The 27,415-nt window shown below is 46.0% G+C and overlaps 2 protein-coding genes across 5 annotated transcripts in view; both read right to left on the minus strand.

The window, feature by feature from the left end:
- The window catches only part of PDLIM1 (PDZ and LIM domain 1), a 40,131-nt gene extending 35,030 nt beyond the window's left edge, over nt 1-5,101 (minus strand). For 2 of the 4 annotated variants that reach the window (XM_067000372.1, XM_048069114.2), the window contains exon 1: nt 4,913-5,093. In XM_067000372.1, coding sequence (XP_066856473.1) covers nt 4,913-5,008 — 96 coding nt within the window. In that variant the 5' untranslated portion in view covers nt 5,009-5,093. Of the gene's footprint in view, nt 1-4,912 lie in introns of all 4 variants that reach the window. The other 2 variants (XM_048069115.2, XM_048069112.2) reach the window with 2 other exon arrangements.
- A 1,288-nt stretch (nt 5,102-6,389) lies between these two features.
- SORBS1 (sorbin and SH3 domain containing 1) overlaps nt 6,390-27,415 on the minus strand; it is a 75,008-nt gene continuing 53,982 nt past the window's right edge. Inside the window, 10 exon segments of the mRNA XM_067000373.1 lie at nt 6,390-8,539; nt 9,380-9,492; nt 10,264-10,322; nt 11,080-11,139; nt 19,410-19,604; nt 20,455-20,580; nt 20,678-20,792; nt 22,233-22,279; nt 23,748-23,915; nt 25,562-25,647. Of these exon segments, the coding sequence (XP_066856474.1) occupies nt 8,472-8,539; nt 9,380-9,492; nt 10,264-10,322; nt 11,080-11,139; nt 19,410-19,604; nt 20,455-20,580; nt 20,678-20,792; nt 22,233-22,279; nt 23,748-23,915; nt 25,562-25,647 (1,037 nt within the window). The 3' untranslated portion in view covers nt 6,390-8,471.

The raw sequence follows: 27,415 nt of genomic DNA on the forward strand, positions 1-27,415 counted from the left end.
TATGCTAAGCAGCCACAGCTTCTCTCAGCAAAAGCATGCAGCTGGGTCAGCAGAGATCAGAGGCTATGAGAAAATGCAGGCAAGCACGTTCCCCACCCCTGCTCTTTAGGGGAGGGGGGGCATGGGCTGGTTCCTTAAAGCAGCTCCAGGAGATTCTCCTTCCAGGCTGCCACCACCCCGTGCACTGCTGCGGTCAGACACTGCCCAGCCCAGGGCTCACCCAGGGGATTCTTAACACAGAAAAGGGAAGGCATCAGACACAACATGGAGAGGGCTGACCTCAGGAAGGCAATGCAAAACGTGGGTCAGACTCACTGCATTGCACAGGAGTAATGCTGGAGGCTGTGTATTCCCACAGCTCATTTTGTAATGTGCTCCACATTGAAAAAAAAAAAAAAAAAAAAACCACAGAAGTATAAAGTTTTCTTACAAGGGCTCAAAACATTACAGAAAGCTGCTCATCAGTTGAGCCTTTCCTGATGGTTTATTTCATCCTCTAAATAAAACAACATGTGGTATAATCAGCAACCATCTAAGATACTGTGTCATGGTCCAGAACTGCATCAATTGTTTATGCAGTTTAGGCCTCTCTCAATTTCCGTGTTTACACTGAAAAAAAAAAATCCTTCCCTGTTTATACTGAAAATAAAATAAAAGTCCATTTGCTACAGTTATTTTGACGTAGCACCCTTAAAACCCAAAGCATTTTACAATCCCTGCCCAGGGGTGCCCCAGGGCCCAAGGGGGCGAGCATCCCTGCCGTGGTGTGGGGCACTCAGCAGTCCCGTGGGGAAGGCGAACAGGTTGGGAACAGACAGATATCCATTTCCATGCTAAGTGTGAATGAAAATGGAAACGGCTGGGGGAGCTGGCAGCCATCAGCTCCCAGCAGCTGCAGGGAGGTGAGCAGGGAAGTTTTGGTGCTCGGTTTGGCAGGTAGTGACTTGGCGCCTGGCTGCCCTTGAGAGCGCTGGATGCTGCACAGGAGACAGGCGTGTTCCCAGCACTGTGAGCTGCGCAGGCAGTGCCGTGGGGCTGAGCATGGCATGGCTGCTCCTGCCCAGGTTGCCAGGTGAGTGGTGAGCAGAGGGGTGACCGAAAGCTGCATCTGCAGTACCCGCGCCAAAGCCACCAGGGCCACCTCCGCCCGGGGCAGGCCTGTCAGACATGATGCGGCCTGAGAAGGGCACAGGGGGACAGCTCTCCCCTGGCATGCACAGCAAATTCTCAGGCATGCGCTGGGCAGATCACCCCCAAGTACCATGCCAGTCCGCATTTTGCTGTGGTTCTGCTTCACATCCCTTCCCACACCCCTGAAAACCGCACCCAGCCAGCCATGCCTCCTCCTGCCTGGCAGCCTAGAAGCCCCGGGTATCTCGCGAGTCTCTGCCTGTCACACACACACACACACACACACACACAATACCATGAGGTAAGCCGTCACGCCCCCTCACGCAGGTTTTGGGCTGGCGCCGCTCCTCTTGTGTGTGTGTGACAGTGCCAAACCAAACCCGACGGCTTCGCACCCTGGGCACTTATTTCGGCGTCTGACTTCAGGCCATTGGGCCTGGTTTTAGCACTGAGTCACGTCTCTGGGTGTAAGGAACCAACATCTGATTATCTTCCAGTTCTATACATGCTATAAATCCAGAGCTGTTCAAACACCATGAGTAGATGAAATATCAGACCAAACATGGATGAATTCCTGTCACTGTGGTTGAAATCAGCAACAGGCATAATATTGGGCATTCAGGTCTTTAATATATCTGCAGAACTGGGTTGTCTTTAAACTACTCTTTCAATGGGAAAATGCTCAGTTTCATACCAAAATGGGGATACTGAGGTGCTCTGTCTTTGGCCAGCGCCACAGATTACGGCAGACATCACTCCTCAGTGGGGCTGGGGATTCTTGGCCTGATAAAGTGTAAATCAAAACTCCCTTTTACCTGTATTTTGCGTCAGCCATAAAAGACCAACACACCACTAGCACAAAACATAAATTCAGCTCAAAAGCAGGGCTTATGGGACAGTTCCATGTGTATATTTAAGTGCAAACAGAAATCCAGTATTTATCAACATGAAATGCAAACTAACAGGAAAGAGCTCGTATTACCTGAAGGACAGAGGGGGATGGGGTCTGTTATCTGTGCAGCTTTATCAGCTGTCTCCCTATGCAGCTGCTTGCTTCCTCCACCAGCCCCGCTGGTCTCACAGGAATTTAACTGGGAACTACCCCGTGCACAGGGCAGCCCCACCATCACCACCATCCTGTAACACGTCAGTCCACAGCACAGGCAGGACCTGGGAAAAGCTCTGCCCCGTGGGCTCACTGCCGGTATCACCCAAAGGGTGATAAAGACAATGGTCTTTCCTACTCCCGCAAGGGAATCCTGCAGGCTTTGGTCTCGGGTTCATTACACTGACCAACACAATGCTTGTTCTGAGCAAAGACTGAAATAAAATGTCCACCATAACCCTACAGTTTTTTAAAAGAAACGTAAGCCAGGAACACCTGTGAAGCATCCCTCTGAAAGAAATGGGAGATCCACAAGAAAGTCACACATGGAGCGCTTGGGAAATCCCCACGCTTGGCTCTCACTGGGCAGACTGGTCCAACGTGACCTAGGAACCAGGAGTATTTGCACCAGAAGATGCTCCTGAAGTATTTGAGCCTGAGGCAGTGCCGAACACGCAGTTCAAGTGGAAAGGGAGGTAGGGAAGCAATTAAAGACAAGAGTAGCTCTGGAAATACCAAAATCTTTTATCTGCCACTCTTGTAAAACACAACAGGACATAGGTGCCGTACAGCCATTGCCAGCTGGGAGCTCACGGCCTGGCTGCTCTGTCGGCTCCCAAGCTCATGGTACTGCTGCTCCTCACCCCGCTTGGCCCTGAGGTTGAGGCTCCAGGCTCCAACAATTCACGTTTACATCTCAAACAGTGCTGCCTCCCACCAGCAGGACCCAGATAAGCCCCACTTGTGGCAGTCACAGGTTGCAAAGATAAAAGCCAGCGGTTAGGTGCTGAGGTCCAATGGTGGTGAGGGCCATAAATACCAAGACCAGCTGAACAGCTCACCCTGAGGGTCTTCAGAGGCCAAATCTGAGCGCCTGACAGGCAACACAGGCCGAATGTAGGCACCTTGCTTCAAAGAGAGGTGTGAGACACCCAGCTCAAGCCCGCGGCTGGATGGACGTGTCCCTCTGGGCATGCCTGCGCCACAGCCCCCACCACTTACATGCTGCAGCACAGAGCAAACATAGCACTGCTGGGGAGGGATGGCCGCACCCTCTCTGCTCCGGGGCGATGCTCTCATCACGCTCCCCTCCCTCCTGTTCACCTCGGCTTGCCCCCCCACCTCGCACCTTGGTGGGACCGAGGCCGTCACCACCCTTTTTTATGTGGTGAAGAGGGGAGCTCGCTGAGAGCTTTGTCACTAAGCCAAGGGGAGAAACCCGGCAGCCTTCAGAGTGAACCACAGGAAAGATTAATGGTTTGAAGGCTTGGAGGGTGAATTAACAATGTCAGAGGAGCTGCCAATTGTCAGCGTTTTCGTCACCAAAACCAGAAAGGCTATTTTATTACATTTCAGTCTCCAGGGTCACAACCAATTTCTCACGAGGCAGTTATTTTTGCTGCTTTGCTGATCTACATCCCTTGGTATGCGACCATGAGCGCTGGCAAAGACAGCCATGGAGAAGAGGTAGGAGCAGTGAGGTGGGACTTCAGACATAGTGCTGCCTGAGAGTCTCTCACTGGAAGGAAATGGCAGCAATTACCATAACAATGTACTAAATATCACTTCCCCTACGCTAAAGCTACTTTCATGTCCAAAACAAATGCTTTACAAGAATGTGGCGTTATGACTGCAATTGAAGGAGAACAGAGGGAAAACTAATAACGGCCCCCCTGCTGTGGGTCTTACAGCGCTCGTCAGCTCTGCCATCCCGCAGCCCGGCAGCAGGACCAGCAGCAGGAGACCCCAAGGAAGGAGGCATTTAGAAAAATCACAAGTTTTAACACCCCGTTTCCCTCAGACGGATTCACAGACTGCAGTGGCCTGGTCCCAGTTCTGCACTGCCTTCAAATCCCAAAGGCCCCAGGTAAGGAAGGGCCATGGGAAGTGGGATGTACTTGACATTTCCATGACATTGGAGGGAAACCTGTGGGCAGCCCCGACGGGATGCTGAGCAGCACACCCCATGTGAAGTGATGGGTGGCTTGGGGTGCGTTGTCCCCTCACAAGAAAAGACGGGCACACTCGGCCCCACTTTTCATGGGTGTGTGGCAAGCAGCTCGGGGCAGGGCCCAGCTCTTTGCCAGGAGCACCACAGGACACGAGCACCCGCAGGCGGTGACATTGGGGTGCAGGTGGGAGCGGGGCAGCCACAAGGAGCCCTGAAGTTTTGCTGGCTGGAGCAGATGGGCAAGTTAAGTTACACCTCTAAAACCGTTTGGATGTGAAACTTTAACCGTCGTTTCCTAATTTTTCCTTAAGTGGGGGTAAGAAGGACTTGCAACAGAAGCAGGGAGAGGCACTTACAGAGGTTAATGCGGCTCCTGTAAACAAAGGATCCTCCTGTAGCTATACAAGGCAAGTCAAAGCAGCCGGTCCCGCAGCGGGGCAGCTCACCGGCACGGGCACCGGCTGCCGCGGGTTTCTCCCAAAACGTCCAAAAATATATATATAGAAGAATGCGGGAGAAAAGGAAAAGACCCCCATACACACATGGCTGTGTGACGATCCCCTTCCCGGCACCGGCAGCCACCTGTCAGCCCCGGCTCCTCTCCCGCGGACCCGCTGCCGCTCCGTGCCGTGCCGTGCCGAGCCGAGCCGAGCCGTGCCAGCTGCCAGGGGTCCCGGGCAGCCCCTGCCCCCCGCCCCGCCCGCCCCGGCCCCGCCGAGCCCTACCCGAGAGATGGTGAGGGGCTGCTCGAAGTCCCGGCCGCCCACCAGGCGGAAACCCCAGGGCCCGGGGCCCTGCAGCACGATGCGGAGCGTCCCCATGTGCACCTCGCCGCACAGCCCGGCACCACCGGCACGGCACGGCTCGGCACGGCACGGCTCGGCACGGCCCGCCCCCGGCCCGCCCCGGCCCGCCCCGGGCTCCCGGCCCCGCGGCCCCGGGCAGGAGGAGAAGGGCTGAGCCGTGGCCGGCCCCGGAGGCGGAGCGGCGGCCGCTGCCGGAGCCCCTGGGGCTGCCGCGGTGCGGAGCTGCTGGTGCCGGAGCTAAACCCCGCGGCACGACCCAGCCGCAGGCAAGAGTGCCCCGGTGCGGCACCTCTGGGGCAAACGGGGCTTGTTCCTCCTCGGGGAGCTGCGGTGTTAACTCTGAAACCTAATGGTGGCGGGGGCATGAGTTTCGTGGTTTCCCAAACGGAGGGACAGGCCTCTAGGAGCTGGTGAGTGCGAGTGGAGCCTAGCAAGAGGATTACATTTTCACTCGTTTAGCTCTGATTAGTCTCTGCTTTAGGCAGAATGTTGGTTTTATTTTTTTCCCGGTACCCTTACGGGTGGCATCACCAACAAAAGGAGGAATTCTTCATACAGGTCAGTAAGTGAGGCTGAGGCACTTGCTAGGATTAATATCCAGGAGAGAGTGATCACAAGCATTCCCCCCCTCACACGTCAGTTATTGCCCTCAGCTTACTGCCGCCCACCACATCACGTGCAACATCACGTACACACGTACGTACGTGCACCACCTCCAGCAGGGATCCAACACAGTGTGAGTGATTCAATTCATCGTTCATTTAATGACTCAGTTCATTCAGCAGTGAAGCCACAACCTCCAGCACTTGAATTAAATTAAAAAGCTTTCCTATGAGCTGTACGCATAATTAATAGGCTGATCTAGCTGGAGCTACTATGAGTGCAGGGGGTAAGGCTCAGGCACAGAAGAGTAGCCAGCTGAGTGGGCCTGCTGCCCGAGGCTTGCTACCCCAAGCCCCTGCGCCTGCAGTGCTGCTGACACCGAAGAGCAGGAGCAGGGTCTGGCAGGACTGCTCAGGTACAAAGCCAAAGGTGAGGTTTAGAAGCACCTTTTAGGAAGGATGAAATCACAAGATGCTCTACAAGTGGCACAGAAAAGTATCAAAGCAGCACACCTAGCCAGGACATTGGTGACCAGGCACAGGACCCTGGAGCAAGAGCCTGCCTCAGGTGGCAGATGCATGTTAAGGACGCAGCCTTCCCATCAGCATTTCTAGACCTTATTTTCTTAATCATTAAGAAAAGCAGGATCTGGAGGTGCAGGATGCTAGGACCCATGGCAAACATCTACTGCTCAGTATGGCCACAGCCACAGGGGGGCATTGGTACAAAAGTGCATTGCTACAGGAACAGCAGGAATAGGCTTTATTTAATAATCTGTACAAGAAACACAGTAGTAATTCAATACTTCCATTTATTAATCATCAAATAGTAATCCACTGCAATAAGAAACAAAAATCAACACAAAAATAAGTTGTGGGGTGTGTGTGTGCGCGCGTGTGTGCGCAACTTAAAATGGCAAGAGCAAGAACAGAAATAAACCTTTACATGAGTAGGTTATATACAGTCAGTATCATCGTGTTAATTTGCTGGATAGGTTCATTTGGTGTTATCCAATCTTAACAACAGGCCTAAATATTGCTGCAAATAACTGGAGGACAAACCCAAAGCAGAAAAACAAACCCATAAATAAGATGCAGGATTAATGATATCTCCTGTAGAAAAAAAAAAAAAACAAAACAGTGGTACTTTGTGTCATATTTGAAACCTCTTCATAGTGGATATTTTGTGCTAAAACTCTATGTGAACACACACGGAATTCCATCATTTAAATAAAAGTGGAAAAAATCCCAACCTTTCACAACTGCCTTTCTTTCCTCCCTTCACTCAATGTGTTTAAATTATTTTTCTATACAAGGTAAGTACATTGTCTGTACAAAGTTAAATATACATATTTACAGTCAAACTTCTGAGACACTGAGTCTTCTCTTCCGCTGACCTAGGCGGAAGACAAGCCTACTTGATTTTATACCCAGGAGCATGGCTAATTTATCAAAACATATTGCAAGTCGTGCTAACAGTTAGTTGTAGTTACTCTTAATAAATCTGTATAAAAGCATCAGCATAAAAATAGGCATTTTATATTATTAAATACGGCTTATGACAAAATAGCAATCTAACCCTTTGCTATTTGTATGGTAACTGTAGGAAGCAGAGTCTGAGAGAACTGGTTTTTTGTTTATGCTTTTTCTTAATAACAAAATGTCTATCAAAAGAGTATCCTTAGTGGGTTTACAGGCAAGCACACAGGCAAGCCATGTTTTTTTTCTCAAGGAAATACAAATCTCTATAACTGGTAATAACTGTTGGAAACACAGCTTTCCAAATGGATTAGATTTTTTTTGTCTGACTAAGAGGCGGCCAAAATGCTTGTGTTCATCGGAGATCTAGCATCAACATTGTCAACCACCTCCCTCCCACCTCCACCCCCAAAGAAAGGCACCCTCAATGACACATTGCTCAGATTTATCAACGCCTCTAAGATTTAATGCCAGGAAAAAAGCAAAGTCTTCATCCCAAAGAGCATGCTTCAAATCCTCTAGGGCTACCAACAGGACAGGAGAAGCCGAGAAAGTGACCAGCCATAGGACTCAGAAGCAGGATTTGCTCTCACTGACGTTTTGTTTATTGGTTCTAGTCTTTGTGCAGATAAATTTCAAAACCAGGTTGATTTCTCTTTAGAAAAGATGATTCAGTTTGTTTTGATGCACACAATACACTCGCACACACACACCCTGCACAAAAGAAAAAACCCTGCAGAAGTAGGTAATATGTTACGTATATGAAGGGGTTTGGGCTTTTTGCGCATTTGCAGTATGTTTTGGCTGACCTCTCTGGTTTAAACTACCAGTCCCAAACTCCTTTTCCACACAGAACTCCGCAGTTAAACCATACCAACTATCCTCTGCCTGTGCTGGTTCTTAAGGTGCATGACATGAAGGAAAGGTTTTCTGTGGAAATGGAAGGCAGAGCAGAGTAAGTCTCCAGCAAGGCAGAAAGCTTGCCCTTCCTGAACCTTGCCAGTGAAAAGGAGCAGCTGCAGGCTGCGTACTTTCCAAAAGCACTATCATTTCTCAACACACAAACAAAACCTATACCATTTGCTTCCCTGAAGCCTTCTCAGAGGTAAAGTACTCCATACAAATTAAGATTATCACCAGAACTCTTGCTGGGGAGGGGAGAAGAATACACAAAGGCAGCACTGTAAACTAGAAACTGTCTCTTCTTCAGCAAACAAATCATACCCTGAATCAGTGGAAGCAGGGCTGCACATTCAACTCAATACTGTACCACATAACCACATCCTCCTAACACTTTGTCTCCTGTCTATTACATTCATAAATTGTCCTTTCATTGCTGATTAAAAACATCATCTGGAAAACAACCCCATCTTTGTCACTGTGGGATCGCTGTTACTTTACAGGTACAGAAGCTTCACGTAGTTGCCTGGGAAGGTGCCGAATTGCCTTGTTCTCCTGGACGTACCTGTAGCAAAATAAAACACACGGAAGCCAGAGTAAGACAGAGCCATGCAAGGAAGACTTAGGGGTTTAACAACATTGAAATGGCAGCCCTTTCTGCTTCCAGGCATTGCTTTCTAAAAATAAATAGGAGTCTGGGCCAAAGAGCCTTTTGGTATAGAAGAGATCAGAACTAGTTCTGCTAATAATCATCTTTGGTCTTTCCTTTTAACAATGGATAAGATGCTGGTGAAAGCTTCTGGGCCTATAGTCTAGGAGCCAAACTCCTACCAGTTCAGATGAGATAATCTTCCTCAACAACCAAGGATGAGCCTAGATTTGCACTGCTGAGATGGATAGCACTATCCAGACTTAGACTATTTGAAAATACAGGGCTAGATTTTGCTAAATATACATCTACAAATGAGGCTGGGTTTCCAGGGACTGCAACTCCCATACAAGCGTTCCCTCTGTCCCCTACTTGCCACTTTCTGTAACTTGTCATAGCTCCCTCAGCTCCCTCCTTTCCTTTCTTTGGAAAAGATCCAGAAATCCAGATTTCCTTGGTTCCCTCTGCTGCTCTGCTATCTGTGTGAGCAAGGAGGATCAGGAGGAAAAGGGAAATGGAGAAATTGAAAGCAAAAAAAGGAAAATCTAGACAGCTAGCAAGGAAAATAAAGTTCTATCACCCTGCAGCCTAATTTTAATGTTCTTGGCGTAAAAAGATGAGAAATCACTGAAAAAGTTGAGTTGATCTTTTTTCATCCTGTTTTGATCCTTCAGATGAAAGCATCTTCTAGATGCTCTGCGAAATCACTCATCTGCCTCTCAAAGAGCCCTGCTGCCTGGCAAGTGTCACACTCACCCACAAACCAGCCATCATCACATTTCTCCATGACATCGACAATATCACCATCCCTCAGTTCCAGCTCATCATCATTCTGAGGAGTGTAGCTGTAGAGGGCTTGGTAGCTAACTCTGAAATCAGAAAAATAGTACACGTTAGCTGTTGGATTTTCCTGACATCCTTTTGTTAAGAAATTTCTGGGCAAATTTGGTGGATGCTTGGGTCCCCTGGCTGTGGGGAGTGAAAATAAAGCTGATGTGAGACTTTCAATTCTGCTTGAAGAAGCTGGGGGAAGTAAAGACTCATTTTAGGAGCCAATTGTCAGTGAACTTCAGTCACCAGTGCACAGTGCAGGTTACTGTTCTCAAAACCAATGCTGAAACACACCATCGAGATTAATGGCAGCTTCAGGTTTAAACCCTACAGAGAGCACTGAAGATCTCAGCCTCGGTCTCTCAGATCATTAAACCAACTACTCTTCTCTGGACCTACCCAACAACGCATGAGATGACTGGTGTTGGGACTGCTCAATGTGCTGTGAGAAGCTAAGAAAAGGGGTGAACATAATTATTCATGCCATATGAGCCAGGTGTAGCTAGTGGATGCTAATTCACCTCAAGCTTCAGATACAAAGGCAGTGAGAGAGCCTCTGTAAGCAGCATGAATCAAGAGCCCAAAGGCGACCCAGTCTTGGATCATGAGGTCATTGCTTCAGGTGGTATACAGGCACAAAGGTCCCAGTTTTAGAATTCTCACTATGATCATGTGGCTATTTTTGTTCTTCAAAGAAAAGCTGTCACTTTCCCTGTAACCCCTGAGACGCTGAAGCTTTCACACCACCCCATCTTCACTACCAGTGAGAGACAAGGCTCCTGGAAGAGACAGGAGCCAAAAGGACTTACATGTCTCGTGGTGTATGACTTCTGTCAGGGCTGGCTCCTTGCTGCTGTGCTTGAGGTTGCTGAGAAATGATGAGAGATGGTTTATAGTCATTAGAGGTCACCTTGTGGCGAGAGTCAAGAGGCTGAGAAATAGTACTGCAGTAATGAACAGACTTTTCTGCAATGTTTATGATCTCATTGCAAACAGCTTCCTGCGTGGTAGGCAGCATTGACATCCAAGAACACCCAAAGAACAGTCAACAGGGGGGAGGGAGGGGAAAATATAGACAGGAAGAGATGGGACATTCCAGATGCAGCACACAAGTCCAGTTAAAAAAAAAAAAAAAAAGAAAAAAGTTGTAGATCCAGGTAAACATCCAGGTAGTGGAGTGCAGAAGGGATCCAGGTGTAAGCATGGAAAAACAGGCAAGATACAGAAGAATTTGGCATTTAGTTTAAAGATTTGTAACAAATACATATACATATATTTTAAAAAGCAGTAGCATAAGAGGTTGCAATTAGTTCTGCAGTGGCATCATTAAAAATGCTATGAAGTCAGTTCAAGACCGCAAGGTGGGCTGCTTCATTCATGCATTTGGCTTCATTTAGCTTATATCCAGGGACTGGCAGCACAATTAGCCCAACTTCTTGTTGACTATGTCAGTTTTTCTAAGTGCTAAATTCCCTGCTTCTTTTGCAAACAAAACAACGTAAATAGATAAAAATGTACCTACTTTGCAGCTAAAAATGGTGCTGGCATTTTATACTCTATTGAGATGTTTCTGCCTGGGTGAAGAGAGGCTAGGACTACACATCTGATTTAAACAGTGGCCTTACCACATAGCTCTTTTCAGACTCTGTGAGATCTGGTCCAGCTCTCAATGAATGGTGGGAAGGCTGTGTGATCACCAAGCAAATGATAAGGAAGACATTTTAGCAGATGTCATACTGGTCAGAATTCAAAATAAATAAATAAATGGTGTGCAGACAACAAAAGAAAATGAACAACTCCTCCCCTCCCCACCCCAACACCACTCTTTTTGGAAAACAAGGTCTTTCATTTAAACAAGACATTAGGGCTACAGTAATGCAGCACACAGGATGCTGCAAAGAGGAAGGTGACAGTGGAACAGAAGATTAGAGCAGGGACTCAGAGAATGAGCTGGAAGACTGTGGACACAGCTACAACCAGAAATGATACACAGCATCATGTTGCATTCCTGTAGGGGTGAAAAACAAGGACAGAAGCTCGTGCTTGAGTGCATCAAACTCGCTGAGAGGAATCTGCTGCTGGTTTTAGAAAAATCCTCAGTGACTTTGACACAGGAGAGAACTTGCTTGCTTCTTAAAAAAAAAAAAAAAAAAAAAAAAGACCAGCTCAGGTCCTCAAAAGGCACAATGCAGCGTAGCTCCATCATCAATATCACTCTGGCTTGTACCACACAAGGATGCGAACTGCTCTGTTAATTCCCCAAACAAGGCAGAGCTCCAGGTTTTTGACTGAAAACTCAGCTCCAAACACCACCACCTATGACTCTGTCTTCCTCTCCAGCCACACCTCTGCACAGGAGCTCACACATCCTAGGGCACAGCAAGGAAAACTAGGCTTTAAGGGGGTGGAGGTTTTATGGGGAAGGGGACTGTCGCTGAGAAAGTCACACAGATATCCAGAGCCTAGTTTTGCATGCTTTTGTATATTCGAACACCTACTGAAAGCAAGGGGAATGCTGTACGTGTGCTCTAGTAAATGGGATGCCTGAACTAGTGCAGTTCTAACAATCCGTGCAGTACTGATTAGCAAACCGGATCAGATAAGATACAGAACATTGCCTTCCTCTGTGATCATTCAATATAATACTCAACCCAAACTCCAAATGCCTCAAATGTATGCTTTCCCTCCTCTTCTTTACTTCAACAGCGCCCTTCAGTCATCCTGTGCTCTCAAAGATGTGGCTGCACCACAGTCTTAGGGAAAGGCTTGCTTTCTCATGGCATACTGGCACTGAGCAGAAGCAGAGGATAAAGATGTTTTGTGACACCTTCAGCGCAAGCATGCTCAAGGAGTTTGGATAAGTGTGGGGTGATGAGCTCATCCCTGCCTACTTCCCCTTCTCAAAGCTCCTCTGAACCACATCTCAGACCTCTAATACTCTTTGGCATGGTTCCAAAGAGAGCTGTCTCTTTTCTCAAGGACTGTGACCCACTCCGAGCCAACCCAACCCCACAACAACGCCCCCTTAATCAGCTGTGCTGCCTGGGGCTGGGATCTGGGATCACTGCCCTAAAACACAATGTCCCATTACCATGCATATTTCTATAGAGAGAAAATAAAATGTAATTTGGATGGGATAATTGCAGTGGAATTTGTCTTCAAAGAATTTACTGTGGAGCCTGAAATAATGACAGAATTTCTGGAAGTCATTTCTGCCTGTCTATCATCAGCCCTGAAAGGTTAACAGAATAATTAGAAGTTTAAAATTAATGTTGTGCAGAGCTACTGAATATAATGCATCAAATTTGATGAGATCAGACCTAACCCAGGTGGTAAAGTAGCTGGGAAAACCAATTTCCAGTCTGAGGTGAGAGGCAGCTGTAAGAACGATTTTTTTTTAATTCAAGAAAGCGCTTCCTTGCTCCTTACTAATACATTAACAGCTGGAATTGCTCCATGAGCTCCCTAAGACCACACGGTCTATTTCTCATTGATTATTTGTGACCTCCCTGGCCAGCTTTTCTCTAAAAAGCATTAATAACTCTGAGTTAAATTAGTTATTTAAGAGCTAAAAAATTAGCACTACTTCTGAATGCTCCATAGTACCGGCTTATACCTGTAATATCCGCAGGCACAGCCTACAAACATCAGTAACTTGGCCACATTCCCTTTCCTGGCACCTTGGAAGCACAAAACACAGAGGTTCCCCCCCCCAAAAACAAACAAACAAACAAACAAAACCTGAGCCAGCCCTGCAGCTGCTGCAGTTAAACTGAGGGCCCTACAAGTGACAAAGCATTTGCGAACCATCAGGACAACCCAAGTGCTACCCTCTCAGTCACACTAAGTGCTTTGTTAAGACTAAGCAGATGCGTAAGTGCCTCTGTCTCCAGACTACACAAATATGCAATACAGCCAGTTCTGAAGCACAGCTGGCCACTGTTTCCACCTCATATGGAGTCTGAGAATGGATCTAAGGAGCACCACAGGTTTGTGGGAATACCAGAAGGATGTTCCATGTTAAGAGCTTAGAAAAGTCCCGAGGCAGGTGTTTACTGTTAGGAAGAAAGATCCTGGGGCTACTCAACAGTACTTTCACCACGCTCCTAGCGGAATCCCGTGTCATCAGTGTGTCTGCCTGTTGCAGCTCTTGTGTATGTGTTGTCTTCCAATCCTTTTCTGGCGGGAGTTAAAAGGACCACATGACCAAAGAGAAAGCTAAGCAGAACAGACTGACAAGACAGACAGACGGAGGCAGACAAATCGGCATCCTTCAGAGACGGGCACACAGCAGCAGCGATGCTCCTGCACGTGGACAGAGAACCATGAGCAGGGAGGACTGCTCAGGAAAACTGCTGTGCATGGCAAACCCCAGCTCTGGTGGGAGTGAGGGGAAAGCTGGCCCAAGAGCTCTCACAAAGGACGCTGAAAAGGCTGCAGTGTACAGCAGCCTGACCTAAAGGCTGTCAGAGTTAATGCAAGTACTTCTTGGCCCCAAGAGCAGGAGCTAAAGGCTCTGTCTACAGCAGAAAAATGAATCTCCTGTGGGCATGAGGTACCAGTGCCTGCTGCAGGACGTGCAGCTGTGCCTTGGATAACCAGCCTTGTGATGCTGGACCAGTGCAGCAGCAGCAAACCACTGGGTGGGGGTAAAAGCTTACCTTGGAGACAGTGCTAAGTAATGAACACAGCATAACTGGCCTGTGCTGATGTCTGAGCAGGCCTGTTCTGCCCACTCCTCTCCTTTTTGCCAGCATGAAGTGAGTGAAATTACTCACCTCCCTGTATGCCTCTGCACAAGCAGAAAGGAGCAGGCTGTCCCCAGACCAAGACTCCTCACACTGCCAGGGCAAAGCCAGGACCCTCATCCAGCTGCTCATGAGGGCACAACCCTGCCTTCCCAATGTCTGCAATGGCTCGCTCCCATGTCTACTAAATGCTCTTCACATTTGATTAAAATCAATGAAAAGACAACAGATTTTTGAGAAGGCTCCCAGGGGATTAGCAGCAGTTCTGCTGAAGGTATCAGCCTCTGTATGGGCCATGCAGGTGACGGGAAAGTCATTTGCACATATAAATCCCACTCCTGCTCCCTAAATAGCTGTAGGCTCAGAGCTGGAAAGGAGGCCAAGATTACTGACTGTCAAACAATTTTAACTTGATACTGACAATGGGCCGATTGTCAAGGCACATAACATAAATTTTGGCTTGACTTCAACTCCAAGAAAAAAAAAAGGCCACAGAGTCCTGTTACATCCAGGTGTAACACCCAAAATAGAAGTGTATGCTAGCCAGCATGGGAAATGAGGTGAGTAAAGGACACGGGAACTTCAGGGTTAAAACTGGATCTCTCTCTCAGAAAGCAGTCACGAAAATGAGTATCATTGGCAACTCTTTCCCACACTCATTCTGTGTGAGCAACTGCTTGATTCACTGATCAAGCCACGAGTGCTGCCCCCAAACCCACTGCTCCAACCTCAGTCCATTTTTTGCTGATTCTGAGCATTTTGTTTCAAACATCGCCATCGTGTGGGAGCTGCATGGAAGGACTGACGAGTCACCAGGAGCGGAGGGCATTGCTCATTGCTGGAGCCGGGAAGAGCCATCACACAGTGCTGAGCCCGAGCTGGTTACGGTGCACAGACGCTGCTGTGCCCCTCTTTAAAGATGACTATAGCTCTCAGCAGCTGAGCTGAGAACCTCTGAACTACAGGTATCCTACCTGAGAGGGCTGGGACAGGTCCCCAGCCCAGCTGATACCAACCTGAGCATGCCTTATCCCAGCTCTGAGACACTCAAACTCTGAATCCTGATCTCATGTGGTTAAACAAAAGCTGAACCAAAGTACCTTACATTATATTGTTCCTGCTAACAAAGCACCGATACTGCCTTGCAATGAAATCAAGCAGTAGGAATGCAAGGTCAGAACCTATTAGCAGCTGAAGAACTGAAAGGTCCTGAGTTAATCTTTTGAAGGAACAGAAAATTAGATCGTCAGCTGGTGCAAACTGGCAGAAAACCATTGACTTGCAAAGCTATGTGGGTTTGCACCAGCTGAAGATTTTGCCCATACCTGTCCTTCTGCACAGCCTGGAAATTGTTTTAAATTATTATATTTTATTTTATTTCTATTTTTTAAATGAAAATGCTTATTTAAATGGCAGGATAAATATCTGTCGAATCAGTGAATGGATAAACAAGCATATGACAAAACAATGTCGTGGCATGGAAACAACTCTAAGTAATGGAAGAGTAATCAGCAAAGATGATTACCTGTGGCTTATTGACTCTGCGTGTAAGTCTGGGAGGTGGCTGTGTTGTGACAGTAGAGGAAGAGAGGGCAGAAGAAGAGAGAGGAGCAGATGAAGAGAATGCTTTTGAGTCTGCAGTCTTTTGAAGAAAAGAAAAGTTGGTCAGCTTGGCACACGCACTCTTATCACAATCACTCCTAGTGATAAGAGCATTTGCTATGCAGTAAAATTTGATGCACACACAGCAAACTGAACTCCATGCAAGGGCAGGTGCAGTTACCTAGTTGGTTTGTCTGAACTCACCACCTCATTCTGTTTTAAACATGCAAGTTATGCCTGTAGAAAATGCTGCTAAAAATACATCCAGATGGTAAACAGCATAGTTTTTACACAGCTTTCAATATGCTTCTGGTTATGATTCAAGCAGAAATCAAGCAATTCGTCCTAAGATTTCCCAGTGTGAAATGTGTCATCTTGGAAACCACAGTCCTTCATTATTTAACATTGGCTAGATAGGGCATGCCAAGGAGGCTATCACATTGCATTCAAGAAGCTACTTATAACACTATGATTTTGAGCTCTCCAAACTCCCACTCCTGTACAAGGTAGCATGGGGATGCTGTAATGTATTTTGGCTGGCTGTAGCCCACAATGGACACCAAGCCAACTTAGGGCTGCAAAGTAAAGCAGATCTATACCAAGACTGTGGGCAGAAGATGTAGAAACCACTAGAGGGTTCCCCTGTGTTCCTTCTTGTAACACACCTAAATACTCTTGGGGGAAAATAACACTTGGTCTAATTCGCATTTGGGGCTGGACCACATCACAGCATTTTGGATATGCAAAGTTAATAAATCCCACTCAAAGCACAGATAAGAAACAAGCCTCCCTGACTTAGTCTTGCACATCCAAAACTAAAGCTCACTAATCCACAGACTCCAGGATCAACCATCCTGTACTTCCACAGCAAGGAATAGTTTTTGTGATTCCACAAGCCAGGCTGACATTTATAAGAAGTGCTTGCATTTAGGGGGAAGAAATAAATCCCATTACCAAAGATGGTCCATTGCACACTGGAAAATCTTTGAATATCAAATAATTGCCTGCATTCTATGTGGTGAATTACAGGGGTATGAGGCCTGTGTGACACTTTCATCCAACCCAGGTTGGATGGGGCTTTGAGCAACCTGATTTAGTGGGAGGTGTCCCTGCCATGGCAGGGGGGCTGGAACTAGACGATGTTTAAGGTCCCTTCCAACCCAAACCATTCTGTGATTCTGTGATATGACACATCTGATAATAGCCACTGCCTGGGACAGTCACCTTGTTAGACACGACCAATTGAGTCAGTCCTGTGCTATTATCTATTCTAGAATAATTCTCACTACACTACTCCTGAGGCCTGTTCTAAAAGTTTTTGACCTGCTGTCCAGTGAATGCCACTGGTAAATCCTGGATGAAGGTCTTACAGTTACCAAAAGGACACGTGGCAGCCACTGGCTCTATGTGGCCAGCAGAGCAGCACAAACCCCAACACACCAGTAAAATCAGGGATTCAGAGCAGCGCACACACATGCAGGAAAAGTACCTTCTTTTCCCCGCTTTGAAACTTTCCCAGATCACCTTTCCTCATGCCTCTTTTCTCTGCTTTACCTCCCTGCACAATAGCCATTAGCTCCTGACACAACTGGTTGTCCTCAGAGCAACTCAGAGGTCTCTTTTCTGGGCTCACACGCATGTCTAGCTGGGACGGTTTCAGGCAGCGCTCAACAGAGATCTTGGGACCAGCATAGGAACCCTGCTCGGGGTTACTGCTGCCCTCTCTGGTCTTCTGGAGCCAGGCTTGGCTGCCAGGGGTGCCACGCTGCTCTGCGAGGACGCTTTCAGGGCTCCCACCTTCCCAGCGAGGGGAGTTAGAGTAGCTCACGCTGGGAGACGGGGAGCCAACAAACTTTTCTTCGCTCTGCGGAGTGGCCTGATAGGAACTGCGAGCGGAGGACTGAGGCCTGGATGAATAAGAGGGCAATGGGGATTTAATGGACCTGGGAGTCGAGGAGCCCGAGAGATGAGAGTGGTGGAGGCTGACCGAGGGGGAAGGGCTGGCTGCAGCAGAAGGCGCAAGAGAGTCAGTGTGAGGGAGGGAGGCTTCAGGCGGAGGAGGCAATGGAGGAGTTATGGCAGGAGTGGTGCTAGGAGACACTCCCACGGTCAGAGCAATCCACTCGGATGTGACCGCCTGCACCTCTGGAGATAAGGCGCGGCGTGCGAAAGGCAAAGGCGGAGGAGTTGGTGTATGGAGCAGCTCAGAGCTGGGAGACTTGAAGGAGACAAAAGCAGAAGAGAAAAAGAAAGAAATGAACAAAAATAAGAAAGGAAAATTCGAAACAACTGAGCAAAAGTAAAAGGAAAGTGAGCGAGCATGGAGAAGAGCAGATCTGTGACTAAGCATGTGCATAAGTTTTCCACGGACAGGTGCACCCTGTCAGAGAATGTGCTGTCCACAGCTACCCCAACCACGGAGTCCAGTCCTCATCTGTGCTCCAAATACACTTCCCCAGTCTTTGCCAGTATTCCAGACACAAAATGCCTTGTGGAAGACCTTATACTTCTTACCTTCTGCCAAGCTCAAACAGAAAAATGCATCTGGGACCACTTTCACAGGGAACCCCAAAGAAGCAAAAAGCCTCTCCTCTTTACACAGTAGTCAAGAATAAAACCACTCCTTTTAGGGACGATCCAGACAGACTCCAGGCTTGAGTCATGGCTGTCTTTCCCATCTGTCCTGTACTGTACATCCCCTCCTCCTGATCCCAATTCTCCACTTTCATTCCTTGCAGTCTCAACCTCAGAATGACCTTACTTCAGTCCCCGGAGTGAGAGAAGGGATGCACCAGAACCTCACAGCCACATCCTCGACATGTATGCTGACCTTCAAAAGCATGAGTATTTGCAGAATGAGAGCAAAACAAAGGGATTTAGAGACTCAGTGCCTCCCCGACACATTTTCCATGGTAAACATTCTGGGATTCCCACATTCCCCATGCAGTTATCTGCTCCCCTTTTGATTTCTAGTTTGAACTGTAGTATGGTTTATAGCGAATCCATGAGAGATCCCAGAGAGGTCCACTCTCTAAACCTGAGCTCATTTAGCAACAGTTGCAAATACTACAGGACACCCTCGTGACCCTGTCTCCTAAAACCTTGGTCCTGACCTGGAACATTTTGGAGTAAAGGTATGGCATGATTCAAGCTGACTGGGATCAACAGTAACGGCTCCTATGGAACGTAACAGTCCATGATAATGTCCTTTTAATAATCATAATAAAAAATCCACTCATCACAGTGGAGGTCTGCAAACATCCACTCAGGAGGGGTTGGATCACCAAGTCATTCCATCTTTGGCACTGAAACTTATTCAGATGGCTATTAACCACAGCCCTTTCACCCTGGCTTGAATTCAACCTACAGATCAGAGAAGAAAAGCTGAGCCTCCAAATCCCCAAATTACCCACTCATTAACCTTTCTGGTAAATGAAACATCACCTTTTCCTGCAGTTTCAGCATACTGCAGGGAACACAAGGGCTTTAATGCACAGATTACTAGTGTTAGCTAGAGCTTTATCCACCTATTGTTTCCTGCACAACAACGGCAATATCCCTCTGTTCCACAAGGTGCAGTAACTGCCTGCAGCCAGTCCAAATACCTGTGGTGAAGCTGTCATGCTGCGGTTAGGAGAGAGGGACATAGGTGGGTCTGGATAATCAATGGCATTTTTGACCACTGGCCGTTTGAGTACTTCCACGTAAGTGACAGGGAAGATGCCTTGACGATTGGTGCCAGAGATTCTTCCTTCATACCAATTCTCATCCACTCGTCGAATCAATGTGATCCTTTCACCCTATTGAAAGAATGGCAATGTAGTTCTGACTTCAACATATTAACATATGATCATTCCAAAGCAGATTACGTTTTTAAACTTGCTGCAGCTGGTTTAAAATAATTTATGGCTCTGAGCCTCTCTTATTCCTGAATTATGCGGTTCTTACACTAACCTCTGGGTGGGAATGATACTTTTCAGTTCACAGAAGAAGGAGGTGCAGATCTTCTGGTGTTCTTTCATGCTGCCTGCAGACTCAGTTACACTTACCTCATGTTTTCAAAGACCGTATGTATTAAAGCCAGGTAAAAAAACGGAATGACTGTGAGACCTTTAGGGGTATGAGGTGTACAGGGAGTATGAGCTGGTCTGCAGTTTAAACTAGGTGTCTCTATGCTCTCTCATATTTTGCTTACAAATGAAGTGACTTCCAGACCCTTAATATAAACTACAAGTACCACCTTCACATATAATGAAAAGAAGGCTGATAAGATCTAATTTGATCATCAAAAAAACTAGAGTTGGTTGAGAGATTAAATAGCATTTCTCTGTAAATATGCCTGACTGCTCTGAACCGCCGTTACACAACCCGTTCCTATTCTCTGACTGCAGTCAAATCTAGGCAGCCACTTCAGCACCACAGAACCTTGCCTGCCTGTGCTGAATAACTTAGCTTGTAGCGTGAAGGACAGGGAAAACAGCTTTCTTCTTGTCAAATCACCATTTTTATATGACAGTATGCATCTCCACTGTGGAGGATCAGACCACTGAAGACTTAATCTTATTGTAGCTTTCATTTGGAAATTTCAAGTTACTAGCATTAAAAAAACTTTTGTCTGGGTTCAATTCAACAGCACAACAGAAGTCCCACCTTTCTGAAGGACATTTCCACTTGGGTATCCCCATTGAAGTTGAACTTAGCAATAGCATCTCCATATTCCAATACTTGCAATGGTGATGGCTTTTTGGGCTGAGCTTTCTCAGCTGGTGGAAGGAGCTAGAATGAACAAACAAAATCAAGTGAGTCACATGCAGAAAGTTCATGAAGTGGTCACTGGAGAAAGGGAGTGAGAAAAGAGAACATTTCCAGGTACCTCTATGTATGATCGTGGGAAGATGCCAACTCTGCCATGGTGTTCACCTTCATACCAGTTCTGGTCAATCTGCTTGTAAATGTAAACAATATCTCCTTTTTGCAGAGGAAGTTCCCTGTTAACAACACAAGCACTCTGTCAGAATATCACTGGAGATCAGATGTGTTATCTGTCCAGCAACTCGTAGGCACCAAGATCTGCATCAGCCCTATTGATATATCACGCTCCAACCAAAGTGAAAGCTACATGTTGAGAATTATTATTCTGTTCACACCACAATGTGCAGGGACTCTCTTGTTCTTTGGGATCGTGTCAAAAAAGCAGACCTATGAGGGCCCTACTGACCACATACCCTCCCAGCAGGATTGGGGTCAAACTCAAGCAACAGATGCCACTGGCTGGTTTCTGTGTTGGATATGGAAGGACTGAAAGTTGTGCTCAATTCCTGTTTTGAAAATGGGCATTACACAAGAGCCTTTGAAAAGGACACATGATTTTAATGGAAACTAGTTTGCTGATTAGATGACCTCTCTCACACACAAACGTTGATCCTGTAAATATTATGCTTATGGTCAGCCAGTGGTTGTACAACCACTGACCTCACCTGGCCTAAAAACTGGGATTTCAACCCAGAGTCTTCAGTGCTAAAATCACCAATGTCTGCACCTTGAGGAACAACCACCGTGGGAAGCTTGTTCTAGGCTTATAAACCTACTACATGGGTCCTCACAAGAAAACCCAGCCTTTCCTACCATGATTTTCATAAGCTCTGCTTTATTTTTGTCTGGTACTCTGCTATGTTCTCCTCTAGGGATACAACAGTTAATCCTGACATTTGCTTCAGTTTTATTACAGGTCCTGGGGAGATGCTGTGTAAATCATTACAAATCACCACCTATAGAACATAAAACAAAACAATCCCAGGGCATTAGCACCTGAGAAGAAAAACAGCTGCTCCTTCACTGAAATCTGCTTTTCTTTCTTCCCTCCTTAGCAATGTTAAAACGAGAGACTCTCCAGGTTCATGAAAAGGCAAATGCTTTTCATAGTTTTTTTTCCACAGCAGCATTCCCTTCCCTCCATAAATCCCCTGCTCCACATCCCCCCCCACCCCCCAAAAAAAAAAAAAGAGTAAGGTTCTTGTTCTTGTTTGATTCATCACAAGGACCACAAAAGGGTTTGAAGGTACAATGCCACTAGAAACATCTGCTGGTATATCCACAGATATCAGGGGAGCAGTGACCAGTCTGTACCCTTATAGGTCCTGAATCAGGAAAATCCTGAGTCAAAGGCCCAGCTACATGATTAGAACTAGGCACCTGTTTAAATTATCTTGCTGATACTGAGAAAGAAGACATTTTCCTGAAGGACCATTACAGGCTATGACCTGCAAGATTCATATTACTTTCACCTGCCATACTGTGAACGCTTTGTTTTGACTGAGTTGCTGGAAAGACACACTCAAATCCAATGGCATGAAACTTCATAAATGCTGCATCCTAGGGGAAAAGGCAGAGGAAGAACACCAAAGGCAATAGTAACAAGCTATACTCACTTCAGTGTCTGCGCTTTAAAGTCAAACTTGGCTCTAGCAGGTCTCATCTAGAGATCAAAAAAAAAATTAGCACATTAAGATAATAATTAGGTTTTCCATCCTCTTCTGAGGAAAAAAAGAACCCAAACTCTTCTATAGCTACCATTAGTCTAGGGAAGGATGTTGAATGCAGGTATTCTGCCACAAGCTGGTGTGCAACTGGTATGACAGTCCCAATATGCTGGATGGGTCTCCATTACCAGGGCAAAAAGTGGTATAACACTTCTGGTATAACTGTAATTAATGCTCTAAAGAAAATTGATTTAACAGCAGTAAACATTTAAATGTGACAAACCCTGGTTAACAAGAGCTGCTCCAGTAACTACAGTTACTGGGACTCTGGAAAAAAATTCCCCTCAGTGTCTGAATCAGAAAGCAAAATTAACCAGCTGGGGGGAAAAAAAAAAGTAGGATTTTATTTGATGTGGCTCTTTACTGGTTATTACCTGGCCTTGATGAATTCTGCAATGTGATCCACATATGGATTGGCAGCAAAGAGACGAAGGTGAGGAGGAAGTACAAATAAATCAGGCCTGTGCATAAAAAAAATCTTCAGTGGCTAAAAAGCCAAAGAGGACATGTTGACAGCAGGCCTAGGCTTCAAAACATGATTTATCTGGCTGTTTTTCTAATAGCTACTAAATATTTAGACAATTTAAAAGTCATTTTGGTAATGAAGCATAAAATAAGAAGTAGATGCATTTATATGGCACTTCTGCATTTGAAGCTATGTAAACAAGAGGCAGACAAATGTACTCCATCCACATGGTGATCACTTCACCCACTGCCACTGTGCTGCACCTCTGGGGAAACACAGGAGCTGTAAAGAGCCACAGCAGCAATCCATAAGGCAGGAGATAGCATGTGGCCAACACACCTGGCCTAGCATCCAGGGAGAGTCTAGGGAGAACTGCCTCAGGCTCATGGAAAAAAAAAAAAAAAATCTCCTCCTTTGTCTCTTTCAGAAAGACTGACCAGGTTGTACTCAGTGAAACATGCTGAGACTTTTTCCAGTTGTTTCCCAAGGACATTAAGCAGCTTTAGATAGGAGAAGAAACAATCTATTTTTTAAAAAAACAACAACTATGAAACAGTCACATGGCCAGAATCAACAAGACATGAAGTTTCTAAGCATAAGGCACAGACAAGAAGGCAATGTAGCAATATGATGCAAAGGATGTAGAATGCCTTTGATTTACTACAAGTAGCTGATATTTAAAGGCATGCATCACAGGTGTGCACCAGCAATTCTCAGCAGGCATGCTTTAACATATGCAGCTTGGTATAGAGATATCTATTAATTTACCAGGCACAAGAGTCAAAGCAGTTCTAAATGAAGCCAGAATGGGAAAGGGGAAGGGGGATAAAAAAAACAAACGACATTCTCCGAAGAGCTAATGTTGGCCTACAGCACAACATTGTGAGAGGCAAATATTGCTTTGGGTCAAGCAGCAGACTGAGGTAACTAAAACAGACCTCTGACCCAGATTTCCTCTTTGCTGTATCGTCTACATTTAGGAGGTCCCCAAATCGCTCATTAGTGATAAACTGATGGTGCGTTGGAATAACCCCTGTGTGCCTTCTAGCTGCAATATCAGCTTCTTCTTGCTCACGTTTAAGCCGTCTCTGGTCCTCTAAAAGTTTCTGCCATAAAATTGCATAAAATGGGCAGTAAATCATCTAGTTAAGGCCATTTGAAAGCTGCCACAAATGTGACTTGAATAAAATTCCTGAGGTCCCAGCAAAAAGCTGGAACTTTACAGTTCAACATAAAACACTGATTTTACTAACTACACAATACCCTTTGATTTAGCAAGCACAAAAATACATTCCCATTATCACATAACAGAAATCCAGCTCATACAGTGGATCTGATCCAACACTAATGGAAGTCAATGAGTTTTTCTAAGTTTTGGCCACGTCTTGGGAACTTCTAAGATAATGGGAAGCTCGCTGATAATGCAGGGGGCTGATGCAACACCCCCTCCAACCAATAAGGAGCTTCTCTCGACTTCCAAGAGACCTGAATCAGATCCACAGGTAAGTTGAGGCACCAAACCCCTCTGAGCTTTGAAAGGAGCTTGGGAGAGTGCCTAACCCACCTTCAGGTATCAGATTCTCCCATACTTCCTTTTGGGTTCATGTAACACACTTCACAAAATAAACAAACCCCACAGAAATATTTTGGACTTCTTTAGCCTCTGGCACATTAATGGAAATGAGAATTCTCGGGAACCATGCAGAAGGGTTCTTGCATGTTTTGGCGCTGACTGTAGGCTGAAGAGTTAGGCTCTTTGGTAACTCATTTGGCAGTTGAACTCGATGACCTTTGTAGGTCCCTTCCAACTGAATGATTTTATAATTTGAAGCCAGCACGTCTTAGTGAACTCAGAGTTGTGCTCTTACATGAGCTTTCTTGCTGGATTTTGGCAGTGGGGGGATTACTGTTTCATGGGAGAAGACAGCAAAAAGTATATTTTTCACATTGGAATTAAGAACAGATTTTACACATATTTCAAAACCCACACAAATGTTATTTGAACTCAGAAAGGTAACATGATTCTTCAGTAAAATTGTCACTTGGTTTTATTTTTATTTATTAAACAAGCTTCCTAGAATGCAATCACTTTATAATTTCTTTAACCCCAACCTGAATACAGTCAGTGCTGAATATCCTTTGTTGCTTTCTTAGTATTTCAGCTTGTCCATACATCACCAAGCCATTTCAAAAAGGACTGATACATTCTGTTGACAATTTGAGATATCAAAGAATTCTAATTTGCATTGGGGAAAAGCTTCACACTTCCTGGTGGCTTGATATGCCTTACATTTGTTACTCAAAACCTGAGGACTCTTGCATGAAAATAAACCCTTTCTGACCAGCTTGATTAATACTGGCTCAGGTGGCTTTCGTGGAGAACAATAAAAATATAATTCACTTGTAGAAATACCATTTCAGCTTTATCTGCAAGTACTGAGGTGTTATACCACAACTCACATATCTCTCCAGCCTTTTTACATTTTTAAAGCCCCCATATATCGTTTTGTGCAATTGCTAAGAACTATCAGGTTCCTTTTAAATAAAAGCTAAACTGGACTACACATTATACAGTAAATTAGTGGCAAAAGTAGTATTAAAAATAAAATATACTGGTTCTACCTTTCTGCTCTAACTTCCAATATACATATCAATACACATATAAGTTGTCCTTCTAAAAGAGTTACTGCTGTATTTCTTGCATGTGGAGCTGCCACAACTGTTACTAGGCCATAAAAGAAGGCATTATTACCTCTTTATCATCATAGCGCCTGCGGAGAATTTCTTCGGGAGTTTCCATGTAATCAAGTGGTGCAAAATGCCTTGGTGATTCTGAATCTACTTCGAAACAACATAAGGAAGTTAAAATACAGATGGATTTATCTAGCATAACCAGAAAGGAAAAAAATAAATATATTTTAAAAATTTGCTTCCATTACAATGGTAAGGATTCTCAATTGTCATTGACCAAATTGCCAATCAGATGTTGATAATTTAACCATTTTCATTTTTTTCCCTTTTGGACTATACTTGTTAACAAAGATCCAAAACCAGGAAGAAAACAAAGGTACGGGAAAGAGTAAAAACACAGAAGGACTTTGTGAAGAAAAGATTTGCTGCCATCAAAATATGATTTGGCATTTTACTGCTGAGAAAAGTTTAACACACACACACACACACACGCACACACACACACTACATGACCTTGAGAAACTGCTCCTTATAGCAAATCATTTGGGTTTGTTTTATACTCCCATGTCTGCAAATGATATAGGACTAGAAATAACTCATGTTGAGATTCTTGTATCCCAGGAGCTGCTTGAGACCAACTGAACACGATGTGATTAGAAAGGCAGCAGAAATCGTTTCTCAGAAGTGCAGCTGTTAATATGTCCTGAACAAAAATGCTCAGCAAGACACGCAAAGGACATTAGACATATCAGAAAAAAAATAATAAAAAAAATAGAGAGTCAGGGGATTCAAAGATGGGCAGTAAAAATGCAGGGATTGTGGAAGAAAAGGGGAGGAGAAAGGAAAGCAAGAAGACAGATGAAGGGACACTAGTAAAGAACACAAAAAGCCACCTCCTAGGTACGTCCCAAGTTCACTTTGCGGGTTGTTGTTTGTGTCCAAGCTGTGATATAGAGCATATGGGACTGGGTTCCCATTGTGTAAGGAGTCAGGAGTATCAGACCGGCCCATGGAGCTATCTCGGCTAGATCCCCTGGTGGGGAAATAGCTAAGCCTCTCCACAATGTCAAAGGAAGACAGGCGCCTGGGAGCCAGCGGCCTGCTTCTGGAGCACAGTCTGTGCTGGGAGTGGTGACTCTCATCTCCTGTGCTCCCCTGGAGCTGTATGGGGTCGCCTGGGCTGTCGGGCCTGGGCATGGCTTGGGTTTCCAGGCAGCCTGGGGGTGGAGTCCTGCTGGACTTGTGTTGAAAGGGTTTTTTCAATCGGAATGGGAGTGGGCTCATCAGGTAGACATTTCTGGGGAGTGTGTGTCTGTCCCCATAGATATCTCCTTTGGAATCAGGGTTCCTGGAGGCCTGCTGCTGCTCATGCCTTCGGATGGTAGTGAACCTGGTGTAGGAAGCTGGGCATGTGCCTTTGCATCTGTTGATTTTATGCTTCTGAGGTCCATTGAGGTTGCTGCTGCTGCCGCCACTGTCATTGGATGCATTTGAGAGGAGATCTATCTCATCCGTGCAAGCTGAGAGTGTGTCCATAGGGATGGCATCACTGACATCCGAAGCTGTGTCCTCCACGTTGCTGCAGGAGCGGGAGGATTTTTCTGCCAAGCTGGTGGCATCCTTCTCTTCTCGCTGTGTTTTTGGCAAATCCAGAAGAAACTCTGCAGAGTAGGCTGAACTCAGACAAGTTTTAGATTGGAGAGAAGTGGTGAACTTGTTTGGTCCAGTAGAAAAATCAAGCGCGGGCATTGATCGTGATCTCTGGATCAGCTGCTCAAAGGCACTGATACGGGAGGAAACGGTGTGTTTGGGGATCTGCTCTGAATCCTCTCGACTAAGGCTGTGCTCCATCCTGTCCTTTGCTTCATTCTCAAACTGAGATGCAATATCTCTCACACTGCAGGAGGAGACTGTG

This window comes from Anser cygnoides, chromosome 7 (genome assembly GCF_040182565.1).
Source record: "Anser cygnoides isolate HZ-2024a breed goose chromosome 7, Taihu_goose_T2T_genome, whole genome shotgun sequence".
NCBI lineage: Eukaryota > Metazoa > Chordata > Aves > Anseriformes > Anatidae > Anser > Anser cygnoides.